Source organism: Pagrus major, chromosome 3 (genome assembly GCF_040436345.1).
Source record: "Pagrus major chromosome 3, Pma_NU_1.0".
NCBI lineage: Eukaryota > Metazoa > Chordata > Actinopteri > Spariformes > Sparidae > Pagrus > Pagrus major.
Window position 1 is genome coordinate 7,325,755 of NC_133217.1, and position 17,726 is coordinate 7,343,480.

The window sequence follows — 17,726 nt, forward strand, 5'->3', positions numbered from 1 at the left end:
ACCAAAGGTATATAAACTGAGTGATCAGAATAGTGCTTCAGTTCCTCCCGGGAGAGCTCACTGCATGTATCTGTTGCGTTTAATAAAAGACCTTGACCTGAAGACCAGCTGTTTCATCCTTATTGTCAAGACTCCCACTGTGAGTGTGTTTTATAGTCAAACAGTATAGATAAGTGTTAAATTGAGACAAGTAGTTATCCACTACACTATTCTTATGTGTGTGTTTTTTAGCAACTACAGCTGATAAACAGTATTGACAGAAGCATCTTCAGATAGATAAAAGAGAATAAACTGTATTGAGCACATAATATAATATCTGGCATTTGGTGGTGACACATAATAGAATGGCACTTTATCACTTCAGTATATGGGGAACAAATCAGGAATAATCAGTATACTTTGAAGTGCTGCAAACTTACTGACAGTAGTTTTTTGTATCATGTATTGTGAATTAAACAGCAGTCACGGTATTTATTATAAATCATGCATGTAAAAAAAAGTTGAACAACAAATTTAATAATAACAAATTTGCAACAAAAAAACTGACCGTCTTAATTAGACACTGCATTTTTAACACTTGATGAAAGATGAACTGAAGACCAGGTTGACAGAAATCTCTCTTCCCACCATAGCTTCATAAATTCATCAAAATGTTTTCCATCAATCAAACTTTTCTAAAGTATTACATAGAATAGAATATTCATGTACATATATATATATATATATATATATATATATATATATATATATATATATATATATATATATATATATATATATTTGAATATTGATATTTATTTCAGACAGAGAGATATCATCACATCATTAAGCTAGCTAATGTTAGCCAACTTCTTTGCTGTTACACAGAATCATTCAAAGCAAAGTTGAACTTTTATAATGCTACTAAAAAAGCTAATAGGTTTTAGCCATGGACCTATTACTACTGGACACAGCCTTGCAGGCGGAGCCCCATTCATTCCATACAAGTTTAAAATTCCAGTCCATCCTCAGCGCAACCAAACTGAAAGCTGCCCAGTGGCACATGAAGCCAAAAACGCTCGACTTGTATCAAGCCGGGGCTCTTCTGCATAGCTTCCACATTGTGCAGCCCGCTGAGCATGCGAATATTGAACCTAATGGCTCAAATTATGATAGTGAAACGAGTCATTTCGCAGGGGTTGTGACGCTCAATATAATGTATCCACCATTTCACAGACCCTGTTTTCACAATGTTAGCTTAAGGGCTAATTTCCAGCGCCCGGGAGTTCAATACTAACGCTAATGTTGCTAACCTACTATGATGTACAGCTGAGAAAAGCAGTAAATGTTCAAATTTGAGAAGCTGGACAGGCAAATGAAAATAAGTACATGGGAAACTTGAGAGGTTATCACAATTATTGACAATAACCTTCTGTCAATCAATTAGCTAGAGCTGCAGCTCTAACTGACATTAGCTTAGCTACTAGACAAAAGATGATATGATAATTGATGAAACAGATGATTTTTCACTCACCTGGGACGAACCTGGCTGGTAACAACTTTTGGTTAAACTTTTTGCTCACTATCTTTAACTGAAAAAAGGAGGGACTTTAACTTAACATGGTTACTGTTGCTACCTTTAGAATCAAGTCAGTTAAAATGTTGTCTTAATATACACTTAGAGAAGTTCTCCAGGGTAGGTCGTCATAATGTCTTAACATTAAAATGAAACAAAAAAATATTGCTGTCATAAATATATTTATATATATATTGCTGTCATACTTTTGTATTATATCAACTGTTACTTTTCATTCGTGGTGATGCTACTTGTGATGCATAGTGTGTGTGATAAGTATAAGTGATGAGTATTATGAAGTTTAATGAGCAATTATAAATATGTTCCTTCAAATGCATTTGGAAGTAGATATACGGAGCAATCAGTAGGTCCTACTCCCATTTTGAGTATAGTTCTGCCCTTATCTCCAAGAAGACATAAAAAAAAATAACCAATGCATTAACTAACCGTTAAACAGCTTGCAGACACAGTGCTTTGTGCGTTTTATCAAAATGAATTTTTCCTAACATGCCTGACTGTTGTGGTTTGCCTGCATTTGGACACTACAGGCACAGAGCTCAGGCACAATGATAATAGCATAACAGTCTCCATTGATGGAAAAATCATGCACTGAGATGTGTTAGGAATAAAAATACTCACTATAAATTTTGCAACATGTTCCCGACTGAACTTGTGTGCATAACATTCCTGGTTTGACAGCCTCCTCTCACAGAGCAAACACAGAAATGCCACTTGTGTGTCTACTGCGGACGGATGCCGTTTGACGCACACATCGTACATGACCTGGAATTTTTCACCTGCAATTATGAGTTGAACAGTTAAAAACAGCAAGTTCTCTTCTGATTTCTGGTAAGACTTGTTCCTTCTCCAGTGGTGCTCACCAAGCAGAGGAAATCTCTCGTTTTGTTCTAGTTTGCTGTATGTTTCACGCCGTGGAACTGCAAAGACATAGAAATTGACAAACAGATCAGATGGCAAGGCAAAGCCTGTGTATTATCTAATTTAAGATGAAATCATTTTATCACGAACCTTCACGCTTTAAGAGAGTGTGGTGTAGTTGAAGACTCTCCATCACTGCAGACAAAATCAAGAATGAGACATAAAACTACATGAAACCGCTATTTTTAAATGTTGCTTGAGTGGCAAGAATGACCAAAACGAGTAATGTCAGTGGTCACAAGTTTGACCTCATGAAAAAAATTGCTATGTGAAGAAAAAGTACAGCTGCAAGGAAGAACTGCAACTTCTGTCAGTGTATTAATTAGTGGCACTGAACAAAACAATTTCCCTTTCTGTCCATGACACAGGGTCAAATTAGTTTTTAAGACCAACGCCTACCTTTACGGTAATTAGTCTGAAGGCTCCAAAACATATTGAATGGCATATCAAGTATCTGAGAAAGGAAATATTCTTAATTAGTAACAACTAAAAATTGTTTAGTCTACAGAAAATTAGTGCATTCTGTTACATTAACACATTTTACTGTGCTACTGTTAGTTATTGCTTTTGAGACTGAACTATCAGTTTGCATATTTAAATTATTTTTGTATATTTCTACAATGATGTGAGGATCTTAGTAAGAAAACACTGAATTGTCATTTTACCTTCAGCATCATGTGATCTGGTCCTCTTTGCCTCTCCTCTTCCCATGCTGCTGCCTGCAAGACTTTCACGTCCAGATGTTTCTCCCAAGCGAAAGGGAGCCGCCAGGGATTCTGGTACAGCTAAGAGTGCGAGACAAAAGATGGTTATCAGTGGGGGGGTCTGTATATGACTGTGTTCTGCCTGGGCACTGCATGAATCATTATTTTTGTACAGTAACTGGAATCTGAAACAGAAGTTGTGACAAACCAGGATTATTATTATTATTATTATTATTATTATTATTATTATTAATAATAATAATAATAATAATAATAATAATAATAATAATAATAAATTGTGTAGTTACGAGTGACTTTTTAGGTCAATCTGTTATATAAAAAAAGAACATGTATATAAAACTAAAGAAAATAAGAGCACATACATGTCATTTCCTATTCCTCACATACATTAGTGGCACCTCTGGCACCCACACACAGCTGCACTGGCGCCACACACAAACCTTATACAGAAATAACTTAAACAAAAGCTCACCAATGAGTGAATGAGATGTTTTGTGGACTCAAAGTGTAGTTTGAGAGAAGACTCTGAGAAACAGTCCTCACAAGCAAAGCACACATACATAGGTTCGAGCTGACCCTGAGTGCTGACACAGGCCACAACCATGGGCACACCTGAACAAACAAAATGAGAATGAAATATATTTTGTCTTACACATTACAAAACACAACGATAACAAGTAGGTCAGCTCACCAATAACTGGTTCATTTTTCTTCAAGCCCTCTTTGACGTACGCGTCTAAGCCCAGACTGAGTGACTTTCCTAACATTTAAAGAAAAGGTGAAGAGAAAGAGCTGAAATTACATCAGACATGAACATTAACCTAAACTTTGTGTCCAAAACACAAGAAACTCATGATGTTAGAAGATTAACACAGGCCCATTTTTGGAAAATGATTTCAATGCTAAAGAAAATGTAAGATGTTGAGACTGTATTCATGAGTAATGTTTGAATGGAAAGCTCACTTTTAAAGATAAAACAGTTCTATGACATTAAAAAATGTAATTATATGGTACAACGTTTAAAAACCAACTGTTTTTCTGTATTGTTTGGAACTAAGAAAAGTGTACCTTTTCGCTCATAACGGTCAGCTCCGGTATCTGGAACAAAAGGAGAACATAATCTTATTTAAATGAGCTTTACAACACACAATAATCTGAGAAATGAGAGAAAAGTGAAGGTACCTCTGACAAAGAATTTCTCCACCATCTGGGGAAGAATATGGGAACAAATTTTACATAAGGTCATATTTTGTAGCATATCATGAATAATCACAAAATCCTTCAATTTAAGACTTTTTGTCTGTGGATATGAGACTGTATCATACCTTTTTGTGTTTCCCCTCTGACACGTGTTGATAATACCATAATATAGAGGCAAAGGTTTCATTGCAGTCCTGCCACAAGAGTGAAACAAAAGAGAAGTGAAACAAAGCTCACTGTATTAAACAATGCACTAATATCCAGGCTATTACAGTGATTTTTTATGGGATATTATAATTTATTACCTGACAACGTATTTTGTATGATAATGCTGCAGACCTTGCCACAGACCCTGCTGCAGTCCCTGCTGCAGACCTTCCTGCAGGCCCAGATGCAGACACAGATGCAGACACAGACGCAGACACAGATGTAGTCCTTGCTGCAGGCCCTGATGCAGGCCCTGATGTAGTCCCGGATGTAGTCCTTGCTGCAGGCCCTGTTGCAGGCCCTGATGCAGACACTGATGTAGTCCTTGCTGCAGGCCCTGATGCAGACCCTGATGCAGACCCTGATGCAGACACTGATGCAGACACTGATGCAGACACTGATGTAGTCCTTGCTGCAGGCCCTGATGCAGACCCTGATGCAGACCCTGATGCAGACACTGATGCAGACACTGATGCAGACCTTGCTGACTGAGTACAATGCTCTGCGCAAAAAAACAAAACAAAACATGTTATTATTAAATATCTGACAACTTTCTATTTCAACAGTTAGAAAGAGAGGAGAATTTCCCTTACAGGAAATAAGTTATCAGTCTGGCACACTCCAACTAGCTGACAGTGACATAATACATACCCAGCTTTTTCCCTGGTGTGATGCTTACAATCAAGCTGCTCTCCTTCTTTTCCTTTGTGATGGACTCCAGTTCCTTTAAAGCTACAAGCCACCATAAGCTCAATTAGTAAAACATCATATATCTGAGGAATATGAATACAACCGAGTCATGAAAAAAAACACCAACCTTCTGCATAACAAGTGAAATTCACTGATCTGAATTTGTCAGGCTCCAGCCTCACTTGCTGTAACACAAAGTCATAAAGTTTCACATTAATACGAATAAAAGCATCAGTTTGGGGAAACTGCAGTAAACTTTGTGTGGACTATATTACCTTCATATCAGTGTTTGCAGTGCCATGAATTTCCACTGTCTGCTTTGCAAAACAAAGCATCATGGAGGGTAAGGACTTGTTGTAATCCTTGTAGCATTCTTTTGACATCAAAGTTGAGGGGTGCCACGCTCTCTGTACAGATCAAAACTGATGTGAATTACACAGATACACCACAGGGAGACAAACAGTACTGATTTCAGTTGTTTTAGAGTCATTACTCAATGTCAAAATTAGGAAACACCACGCATTATTTTTATCATTTCATTTCATAAATATTTAAAATTTTAAAAGGGGTCAGTTGGGCCGGCAACTTCAGCAGTAAATGGCACAAGTTGCATATAACTTCCAAATGGTCGGTGCAACGTACTGACAAGACCTTCACTCCCTCCCCAGAGAAATGAGTAACTGATGTGGATAGCAGGGGAGCAACCTGGAGTGCGGGGGAGCTGGCTCTTATCAGAAGAGTGATGGTCTGTGAAAGCACAGCCTGTTGTACATTCCAGCTTCAAATAGGTTCCTCTCCATAAGGCAAGAGGAATCCTTCTAGTCTTCTAGTAACAGGACAGAGTGACCCAGCCCGATGTTCTTCTGTAGTCTCTGTGTGATAAGGGCTAATGATTCAGTCTAACTGTTCACCTCTATTCTCCTCAGTAAAGCTTCACTAAATGCTTCTGTAAAAGACTTCTACTGTCACGATTTAAACCAGCTCTCAAGATGTCCTTCACACAGCTACTTACAAAGTAACAAAAGATGTGGTCAAAGCTCAGGACATGTTTGATGATCATGTGGGTGGCGAAAGTTAGGTTGCAGAGCGTGCAGAGGTAGTATCTCTTCTCAGTCGGTCCCACGCAAATGCATTCAATCAGGTGCCGCATGCCTGCAAGACCACGATCAGAGAAGAGAGGAAACGGGAGGAAATTTTAGATGGAAAAAAACAAAACTGAGGTGGCCACCAATGCCTGTTCAAGTATGAATTAATTGCATGGATTGGATCCTTGGATCAATTCATTTTGTTTAATTGGTATGATATGTCATTCTATAAGGAAACATCTCTGCAGACAAAACACATTTTCCTTTTTTTCATCCCCGTGTGTTCTCCATAATAAAAGGAACTGTAGGGACATCAACAGGTTATTTTAGTTGAATTTACAGACCCAGAAGTGGATGCTTCCTGCTGCTGTCTTTTTGGTATGACTGTATCACCGTTCTCTTGGGCTTCACAGCTAGAGTGAAAAAAAAAGAGAAAAAGATTACACCGATGATGAAGGTAAGCGGCCTGAGAACTGAGTATCTTCCTTTTTTTCTGGACATGGTTTCCTAGCTAAGACTCAGTCATCACCTTTTTGGGGCACAAGAACAAGACAAGGCAAGAATTCTTCCTCTAAGGCACATGGTGGTAACAGAGCTATAGAAGCACCACAGTAAATAAACGTTAATGCTAATAATTTTACTTCCACAAACTCACTGAGTCCCGACTTATTCTTCTGCAGAGTCCTGAGAAAACTGTGCACACACCTTCAATTAGCTTCAGGAGATCGTCATTTTCACTGAGTGCGCGCATCACTGGGGAGAAGGATCAGATCGTTTACATAAACATACAATTTAACAAACTCTCAAACAAATATTACATAAAGAAGCTACACAGAGAATCATATACCTTCAGAGTAGGTACTTCTTTCGAACTTTTCCAACAGGTTTTTAGGTAAATCCAATATCTGCAAAACAGATAACATCTCATACAGTTTATAAAGGCTTTCATTACAATCATTTAATTTATTGTCAATACAAGAATTGCAGCAAAGACTCTAACCGTAAAAACAATAGTAAGACACGAGAAGGACTGTGCCCAGCTGAGGACAATTCTGTATCTCAGATTTATCATGTTACACTCTCAGTGGCCTCAACCTGGGTCTCCTTTTGGCTCCGTTTTGGTCTCAACCAACTCATGAGGGAAATATCTGGGACCAGATGTATGAACGATGTGTACGCACAGAAACCATGCATACGCCTTTTCCCACATAAACTGGCATTTAAGAGGAAGAATGTGGGATAAGTGCACCACATATTTTAGATCGTGCACGTGAAATGACGAGGTCGGCATGAGATAGAAGGTGGGGATCGTAACATTAGAGCAAAACGTTAGGTTGCGATGGAAATCTGAAAATAAAGAGTTCTTGACAAAGAGATTGTCTTCGTGACACAAGCCTTTGCAAAGGGATCAGTTCAGCATCTCATCAATACTGACTGACGTGGAATATCAAGTGTTGGGAGGGTGAGGGTGATACAAACAACATAAGCCATGTCGAGGTCAGACAAATGTCAAAGTAAAATCATACAGATGGTTTCGAAAGATTAGGTCAAACAACTGTTATAAAAACAGAAAGTTTTGTTTTAACCAAACAGACAGTGACTGTTTTTCTGAGTCTACACAGCATTCAGTGAAATGTCTCCCAGAGGCACATTTAGAAACTTCATTTTAAATTATTCATGACATTTTATTTACAATGGAGCAATAAAATCCCTGTTACGATAAGTAACAATATGAGCTCTATAGATTAATTAGACAGATCATCCTCCTGACATTTAATAATGATGATTGAGATATCACCATGATGATGGTTACAGCTTCATGTGCGGGCACTACAATAGCCACAGCTATGACTGCTGTTCTGCTGCTGTTGAACGTAGCTGATGAAACAAAGCCGGTTAAATTCAACTGTGCTTTTTATTTTCGAGTGTTGTGGGTGACTGACTAGTCTTGTGACTTATGTGGTTGCAGAGTATATATGGTATAATGGGCTGTGAAAACTAACATAACGGTAACTCAGTTATGGAGTTCATCCTGAAGGGGGATTGGGTAACCTCTTCTGTGTATATGTGTTCTGAAAATGGTTGATGTATGACGCACAACAATGGTTGCAGTGTATAGGAGGTTTATGTTTAACCTGAGGTGGATGTGGAGATGATGGGAATGTTGTATTAAGTGAGTTCACAGGCATGAGTGACTCTTGCTTGCGAGCAATAAAGATCTTCTAGAAAATAAATATTGTGTCAAACTTGGTGTTTTGACCAACTCTCATCTGCACTAGACAAGTGACTGATAGCCTACGACACTACAACAACAGTTAAATTGTGGGCTGGAAAACTGAAATAACAAGCTGAAAGACAAAATGAAGCTCCATAGAGCTGAGGGGGAACTGCAGAGTTCAGTGATAATTGTTTTGGGTTTTCAATACAAGCAGCCCCTTTCACATTTAACTTTCCAATTTAACTTTTCAATATGCATTTACGCTTATGGCTGCAGGCCTCCAGCTACAAACCTGTAGTCGTCCGGGCCCGGTTTCTTTTACTTCCTTCTGGAGCTCACTCCACAGAATGAATCTCATATCCATGCTGGGGACCCAGGAGTAAGTCAGCACATTGGGGTTTGTGTAGTTCTAAAATAAGAAATATAAATTAAATTGTGTTTCTAAATTTTTAAAACTTTGGGTCATTTTTTATGATATTCGGCACTTACAAAGTAGTTGCTGCAATGGTCACTAGTAGAGAGGTGGTGTTTGAGCCTCTCTGGGGGACACTTTTCCTCACAGACATGGCACAGGTAAAAAAAGATGCCTGTGTCTGTACTGAAACAGAAAGTCAGCAGAGACAAGCCTGGAAAAAAGTACATTCAAAATAGATGATTATTTTCAGCAGCACTATAATATAGCAGTACTAGTACAATAATGCTAAAGTCCATGACCATCTGATGTCTGACACATTGCTTTAAAAAGGAACAGTTCAACCCAGAAAGTCGGGTGAAGTTTCATAGTCCACAAAACATTTCTGGAATGCAAAACAGCGTTGCAGCATTTTCCTGGCAACTGAAGTAGATGGGGACTTGTCTCAAAACGTAAAAAACAACTGAACAAAACCAAAACAAAATGGCCCATACAGATCCAACAGAGGCACTTGTTGCCGTCTTTCATTTCTCTATGTTGTGTGTGACCGTCTCTTTGAATTTGGGATCTCTGAGATCTAGAGACTTAGATTATGTCAGATGAGCTGCAAATACTGTTTTGCTGCGAAGCATCAGATGAGTTATGTGGGCTACCAGACTTAACCCGACTTTCCATCTGCAAGGGGTGAGTAGAGAATGACTGAATTCTCATATTGGGTGAACTGTTCCTTTAAAAAGGTGCACTATGTAGTTTTGGGGAATATATCTGGCAGACCCTGCCACCTTTCCAGCTTCAAACTGTGTTCTGTGGACCTTATTTTCCTCTGAGAACAACTTGTTTATTCAATTATGGAAAAAAATAATATTTCTGAGTTTGTTACACTTGGACAGTTATTTTGGCTGATCTGTGTTTTGTTGTGCTTGTATGTGATTCAGAGGTGCTGTGGAGTTGCTGGGCGTGGTTTCCAAAGGTCAAACCTGAACTGTGATGCTTCACCTAAACCCTTTTCATGCCTTTTTTGTAATAATGAATCTGTACAGCATGTCATGTGCAGGTAAAGACACTTTACTAACCGACAATGGGTCGTGTGTGTTGTTTGGCTAACAGCTCCGTCACAACAATGGAGGGAACGATGCCTGTAGAGCAAACATAATAAAAGAAAGAATGATGACATTAGAGCTACTTAGGAGGGCCCAAGTTATTTCAATCTTAAACTCCAAACAGGTGGAGTTATGTACATTGGCAAAAAGAGAGTGACATTCACGTTTGTTAATAACTTTGTACGCCATTATCGGTATATACCCTGAATCTGTCAACAAACCAGGCTATACACTGCGTTGTCACACCACTATACAGTATTTATGCTTCAGTAATAGCAACATGCAACAAACTGCAATGGAAACAAATAAATAAATTACAACAAGCAATAAAGTTTGCTCTGTGAAGAGAAAAAAACATAAGGTCTGCATGGAGCGATTAGGAGACTGTAACGTTCCCCAGATGATAACATGAAACAAACTTGAACGCCATATCGTCATTGTGATGGAAATTTTGCACTCACATATCGAGACATATAAAGAGGTGGAAGACTTCAATTTACATAACTGTTTTTCTACCTAAGTTTAGGAAAGTGAGTAAACTACTGAATGTTCCACTCACCCCCCCTGACCTGTATCTTTATGTGTAGAGGGCATGACCCAGCAGCTGTTGCACAGACAGCTCTCTGCACAGAGAGACAAATAAATACCAAGCCTCCCTGCTTAGAAGTTGAGTTCTCCCTCCGTAACAATCCTGTATTGTTGCTTTGTGATTGCTCCTCTTGTACAAGAATAAACTTTGTTAAACTTTGAGCTGGCTCCGATCTCCTTCCTTTTGATCCAAACTGTTAAAATAATTACTTGATTAATTATTTTAACAGTCATTACATTTCCCCCCGTTCTATTGTGCTCTTTCAATTAAGTCATATCCGTTGGAGTCTGCAACGGATAGTCTGATGTTGCAAACTCCTATATTCACACATAATAATTGCACAAATGGGCGCAGATTTTGGTGAGTCTTTCCTTAAGATATCACACAGTTTTACACTCGGTTGTAGTTTCCTGCATGACAGGGGTTTCAGACTATCCGATGAGCACTTCTTTTGAAGCACACAGAAGCCTTAAAAAAAGGTCCCTTGTGGAAGTGCTATGGACCCATTTTTTCAATCACTGGGTCTGCATTAGTTTGTCCTCATGTTGACACACAAGTACACACAAGAATATAAGAGCATGTGAGGTGTCTGCTGTTAGATGCAGCATATTTATACAAATGGTTTGTATTAGGAGAATATATTGGAATGTTAGTTGCTGTTTGGGCCTTCCTGACTTGGAGGTTATTTGGTTAGGGGTACCAGGATGTTGAAATGATGGTGCTGCTGTCAAGATAACAGATACCAGCTTTTAGGTCAACAGAGTCATGAAGGTCCTGGGTCAGAGGTGAAGAGGCGCCTCTCTTCTTATCTGTCCCTCTTTTGATGTGAACCATATGTGGTAACTAAGTTTTTGACCAAAACAAGCTTGGTATATGAGGAGCTGTCTGCATATTTTCGTCAGAGTTTCATTACTCGGCTGGAGGCTCTCCAAGTAACGTGTTACTTGATTACGATACTGAACTTATTGTAATTAATTTGTTATACAACTAAGACAGTGTCGGCTGAGTTTTTCTTCAAACATCTTCAACTGCATCGCCACTGAATATACGACAAAAGCAAGTGACCCGATACACATTCCTGCCAGTGGATCAAGAAGTAACGTCAATGAGGGTTGGGGTTCAATAGCATTCTATCAAACCCAGTATCAATCCACTTCAGATCCAACTGAAATATCATTAAAGCCCAACTCCAGCCATTGTTTCTTGCTTTTTTCGATCAAAGATCTTTCTGAAACAGGAATGGGGGCGAGGTTGATACCAAACCAAAGAACGTCACATGTGCAGTATTTTCCCACGACAACAACCTCACTGCTAAACCTTCCCTCTGCTCCAATCACCAACACCTCTGAGGAGCCACGCTACTCTTTCAACCACATACACTTGAGCTGATGGCTCCCATTTTGGGAGACAATGCCAGTGCTTCTACGGCTTCTCAGAAGGTCATCTCGGTGCACCTGCCTTGAGCTTGAAGGGTGACGTATGACTCCTGGATTCTAGTATAGTCTATGCCATTGTTGCATTTTAGCAACTACTTTAAGTCATTTGTCAATTGTTTGGGTGGCAATATCAATAATAATTAATATAATATAATAATAATAATTAGGAAATGACTCATATAAAAGAGCCGATTCAGGGTTAAATTTGCCAAATACTCTTATAGTTTGATCCCAGCCTAACACTGACTTGAAACATAAATTTTGTTTTGTAGTAGAAATGTATGTGCACAATGTCAGTTGTATTTACACTTACTCCTATATACATGTTTTATTTTATGGACGATGTATCCATCAGTTGATATGACATTCATCAGCTTACAACTATGTATCCCCAAGTCAGTATAGTGTTGAGCGACGTGTTCCTGTGCTACACACACTCCACCAGGCAGGCTGCATCCTGTTGTCCAGAGAGGAGGGAAGTATTCAGATCCATTATGCCATTTATGGAGTTGAGCAATACCATGAGTGGGACAGAGGTCTTATAAAAACACATGGCTTTTTTGGACAGAAGAGCAGCCAAAACCCAGTCCACAAATATGTTTTTGTTAGCCTTGGCCTAACCTCTTAAAGGAATGTGCTGTCCCATGAGAAGGACGATAACCTATTGGTGGAATCAGAGCCAGAAGGAGGAGTTTCATAGGGTGGTACTCGCAGACCAACCCAAGCCTTTATCCTTTGTAATAAAGATTGTGACTGCAACCCACTTCTGCCCTGATGATTTCTTGACCACCACAGTTTAAAAGCACCTTTAGAAAAAACAATGAGATGGCAGCATGCTTACCATGATCCTTGAAATTATCTAAACAGGTAAGAAAAGAAAAAAGAATTAATCAACTTAATGGACAAATAAACTGAGTAAGAAATGTGTCCTCATGCAGGACATACACACACAAAATTAAATGTGGATAACAAACCTTTCTGGAAGACTTCTGTCATTTTCTGTTGGTAAAGTACAAAGGAGACATGTTGAAGTGCTTTGTTAATACTGAGGCTCATGTAGCAACAGAAATATGGTGACCGAGTCAAACACAGGACTGGTCTTTTCACTCTGGTCTAGGGTGTCGAGGTTTAACTCTCAGTATACATTTCAGCCTTTTTCCTTGTGCCGTTCATGAGGCTGAGAAACACTTTCAACTAGCCATCAACACAAGATCGCACTTTGCATTCAGGTTGGTAATTTTAACTGGAGTGACCCTCTGGCTAGGCATCTCTCTATGTAGAGTTTGCAGGTTCTGCGTGTGTTCACATCCTTTCAAATTTAATAACCCAAGACACTTTAAGTTGACCATGCATGTGCCATTTCTGGTTAAAGCAAACAGGAAAATTGAATTCATCACCGAAACCCTTGTTTTAATTTTGGTTGGTTGGTTCAGAGTGAGAACTTCGTACCTTTTCCAGCAAATACACAGAGTATAATCAGGCTGAGTGTACATGAAGTTTATAATGCCCACCTTTTGATGTGGCCCCGAGCGCACATGTTTCTCGAATTGAGATATGGTTTTAAAGGTGGTGAGGCAGACCTAAAACAAGAAAAAACAGAAAAGAGGTGCTTTAGAAACACAGAAAATGAATAAGGATGAAATGATGAGTGAATCTGAGCCAAATCTTGTTCCAGTCCTCATTTGACATGGGTGGAGGTTTTTTCTTTGCTACTACACAACAGGAAAGTTCAACCGCTTTTTTAAAATTATTTTGATAGCAACAGCATATCAAGTAGGCACATCGCAATAGCAAGAATTGCTAGGGAGGCAGGTTGGTAGGTTTAAGGGCTTTGTTTTACAGCGTCGAGTTTTGTGCAAGATGTACCTTCTCCAGAGTAGGCCAAAAGCATGCTTGCCCCGCCTCGAAGTGGGGTCATGTTCGTGTCACAAGTCATCTTGCAACCACGGCCGACACTGTCTTAGTTGTATAACAAATTTATTACAATAAGTTCAGTATCGTAATCAAGTAACAGGTTACTTTGAGAGCCTCCAGCCGAATAATGAAACTCTGACGAAAATATGCAAACAGCTCCTTATATACCGAGCTTGTTTTGGTCAAAAACTTAGTTATAACATATGGTTCACATTAAAAGAGGGACAGAAAATAAGAGAGGCGCCTCTTCTAGGGTGCCCCACCATATTGCTCTTCACCTCTGACCCATGGCCTCCATGACTGTTGATCTAAAATCTGGTATATGTTATCTTGACAGCAGCACCATCATGTCAGCACTCTGGTACCCCTAACCAAATAACCTCCAAGTCAGGAAGGCCCAAACAGCAACTAACATTCCAATATATTCTCCTAATACAAACCATTTGTATAAATATGCTGCATCTAACAGCAGACACCTCACCAGAGTGTGTTGGGAGACTACTGCTGCAATCAATTGGAAGTCAGAAGTCGATATTTCTTAGTCTGTATTCCCAACTCCCAGTCTAAATGTGTCCCATGTTTGTATGGCAAGTCTGTGAACTTCACAACTACAAATTTTTATTACAAAGCTGTTGTTACTGCACGTTTCACAACACAAACACTACATAAATTAAAAGGTAATTGTTCACTCTGTGCAATGCCATACTGCTGTGATGTCATCAGAGTCAGGCTTTGTGGATTTTGCCCGAGTAAGTGACTTGAAATTCCAACTTGGATGACTGCTCCTTTGCACTTTTCCGTGTCAAAGGTTGTATTTCTTCTGAGTTCTGAGCGCAATTAATTGCTACAGAGCCCCTAAAAGGACATGGGGGGGGAAAAAAAAAACTTAAACGTTTCTCATGCTCATGAGAAATGTTTAAGTTTTTTTTTTGGAGACAGCGCACAGAGCGCACTGGAGACAGGGCAGTCTCCACACACACACACACACACACACACACACACTCTGCCTTCTCCAGTCAGCTCATCTGGATCATCCTCACCACCTGCGAATATGGATTGTGTGATTTATGAAAGCTTGTAAATAAAGTCAGTGACAGCTCTCACAGAATCATTACACTCCATATGCTCATTGTGAGTCCTAATCATGATGCAGGCCGAGTTCACCGTAACTTCACTTCAGTGAAATCAAATCAAACTTCCATTTTCAAACGATATCCCAGGCTGAGGGATACCACCGATTGTCACGCACAAGTTTGCTAACTGCAAAACGGACTGGAAGTTTACTAAAACTGTTCATGAATTCCTTTCATCTAATCAACCCAGGTATTCAATAAAGCTCGCTCAAGGAGAACAGGCTCAACAGTACATGTAGTAGCACAGTGTAATGCCACGCCAGTTCTGAAGGACACTTCCTGGCCTGTGTCTATTTAACCCTAATGAAGAAGATCCATGTAAAGCTATCCCTGAACACCAAATAGATCTTAACCCTCTGTGTGGAGCACACTCAATGGAAACGTTCTAACCTAATTCACGTTGTAATTGATGAGAGCATAGGGAATTTGGTCTCATGCCAGCCCATCTCTCATATGAGATACAGTGAAGACTATAATCTAGAAGAAGAGGAATGGGACCCCGGTTGCATAGGAGATAGCTCACCTCATCTCCCCAATTGCCAATACAACTATTCCTCCTCTCTACTACCTATGAGATACAGTTTCGGGAAGGGAGAGATACCTCTACACCCAGATGCATGTTACCCGTGTATGACCTTAGTGTAATTCTACCTTCAGGGTGAGCAGAGAAGAAGATACGTCGACAAATTTATGACTATGAACTTATGAGACTGATAAAAAGAAATTCCTTGACAAAAACCAATACAGCTGTTTTAACTTACTGCTGGTGAAAACCCAACAAGTTCTTATTTTGCAACTTCTTGATAAAAGTTTTTAAATAACTAGGTAACAAAAGACTTTGCTTGTGAAGAGTTTATTTTAACTTATTTATATTTTAATTAGTGGAGTTTTTTTAGGCTCCTTTGACCACCCTGTTTGCATATAGATGCAAATATAGATTTGCATATAGGAGTCACGTTGTAAGAAAATTTAGTCACTGAGTCCAAAAGCTTGAACAGGAGTCAGTAAACAACCAAACAAAGATCTAACGCTAGAGATCATCCTTGAGCAGAGGCAAGGGCTACCACTTGTAGGCCCACCTGTTATGACTGGACCAATATTAAACACAGTGCTATGTAACAATGGACCAAGCAAACTACATCCACTGATGAAGGCCAGGAGATGTGCCTGAAAGCCATTAAAACACTGCACCAACACTACAGATTGCATGTCTAGCAAATTATCTGTAAAGATTAAAACACTACAACAAGACTTTTGCTGCTAAGAACAACCTGGTTATCTGCCTTGTTTATTATCGAAGCCACTATTCATTTTCCTGTTTATCGTATCTGTATTTTTTTGAGTCCGATAAAATAAATGAATTTAAAAATCACACTACTTTGGCTCTGATGCCACATCCTTTCTATGTCTGTAGCCATCACTCAGTGTCCTGCCCACAGCACTACCTGATTGGTAACACATCACAAGTAATAGCCTATCAACACTGATTATCAACATAATCTGAAAATGATGAAATTAATGTAGAGGAGTGGACGTATAAAGTAGTAGAAAATGGAAATGCGTGTGTACGGATGTTATTGACATGCGTCTGTCATGAACAGCTTTGAATGTTGTGAGGTATCTGTGCAACAACACATTCTGAGCTATGATTTAACTGTGACATGTTGCTTCTCTTGTGGGGGTGTGACTATATATGGTATGCCATTATACTGATGTACTCGCTCTAACATGTGATCACCCACAGGCTGACTCATACAGATAGTCACGTAGTCACACCCTATACATACACACCCCAGACATACATAGACATGATAACAGGAACCACCCTTAAATACAGAAGGTGACAAACAACCTTATCTGTGCAAAACACACTCACGCTATAGGGAAGTTACTCAAAGACGCTCATGACAACATATAACTGCTCAACGTTAGACACGCAGACAGGGAGCCAATCAGAGAACTGATCACTCGCGGCACACGCGGCCAACATACACATCGTTGGCCAATCAGGGATAGGCACAAGCAACACACACACATCAGTAGGCGTAGCTGAGGACAGGCTTAAAACACGGAAACCCCTAGACACGAGCCAGTTCTGTTCTGGTGACTGTGGCTGTTGTATGCATTGTACTGAACAGATCTCCGCGCTCTGCAGACTGCGTAATAAAATACTTATGCTTTACTCCAACTCTCTGGCTGGTTCTTTGCTGCATCAACGGACTCGGTGAGGCGGTGTTCAGGCCGTGCTCAACAGGGGTTAAGGAATGTGGCTGATGTTGAGAAGATCTGTGAGAAGATCTGTGAGAAGACACAGAGTCGTTAATCAGCTCTGTGTTTACGGTTAACTAAAGGATGAGGCCCCTACAAGGATACTAAACTGAGTTCGGCTCTCACGCCCATTGCTCGGAGCTGGCTTAACGTATACATTCCCATATAAGGACTGAGAGACAATCAGGTCAACTTTAGGTTGCAAGCCCCAAGGAGTGACATCAGCAGTTACGTTACTTACAGAAGATGAGCTAT

At 39.6% G+C, this 17,726-nt stretch overlaps 1 protein-coding gene across 3 annotated transcripts in view; it reads right to left on the minus strand.

The window, feature by feature from the left end:
* LOC140993714 (uncharacterized) overlaps positions 1-17,726 on the minus strand; it is a 41,727-nt gene that overhangs the window by 17,019 nt on the left and 6,982 nt on the right. For all 3 annotated transcript variants that reach the window (XM_073463230.1, XM_073463231.1, XM_073463232.1), the window contains exons 2-25: positions 13,668-13,736; positions 13,131-13,155; positions 12,998-13,015; positions 10,105-10,167; positions 9,109-9,245; positions 8,912-9,028; positions 7,249-7,306; positions 7,107-7,154; positions 6,746-6,814; positions 6,329-6,468; positions 5,592-5,723; positions 5,444-5,501; positions 5,278-5,358; positions 4,725-5,128; positions 4,545-4,613; positions 4,402-4,426; positions 4,288-4,317; positions 3,911-3,979; positions 3,692-3,831; positions 3,160-3,279; positions 2,894-2,948; positions 2,585-2,629; positions 2,437-2,493; positions 2,195-2,352 (exon numbers count right to left, since the gene is read on the minus strand). In XM_073463230.1, the coding sequence (XP_073319331.1) occupies positions 2,195-2,352; positions 2,437-2,493; positions 2,585-2,629; positions 2,894-2,948; positions 3,160-3,279; positions 3,692-3,831; positions 3,911-3,979; positions 4,288-4,317; positions 4,402-4,426; positions 4,545-4,613; positions 4,725-5,128; positions 5,278-5,358; positions 5,444-5,501; positions 5,592-5,723; positions 6,329-6,468; positions 6,746-6,814; positions 7,107-7,154; positions 7,249-7,306; positions 8,912-9,028; positions 9,109-9,245; positions 10,105-10,167; positions 12,998-13,015; positions 13,131-13,155; positions 13,668-13,736 (2,187 nt within the window). The remainder of the gene's footprint in view (positions 1-2,194; positions 2,353-2,436; positions 2,494-2,584; positions 2,630-2,893; positions 2,949-3,159; positions 3,280-3,691; positions 3,832-3,910; positions 3,980-4,287; positions 4,318-4,401; positions 4,427-4,544; positions 4,614-4,724; positions 5,129-5,277; positions 5,359-5,443; positions 5,502-5,591; positions 5,724-6,328; positions 6,469-6,745; positions 6,815-7,106; positions 7,155-7,248; positions 7,307-8,911; positions 9,029-9,108; positions 9,246-10,104; positions 10,168-12,997; positions 13,016-13,130; positions 13,156-13,667; positions 13,737-17,726) is intronic.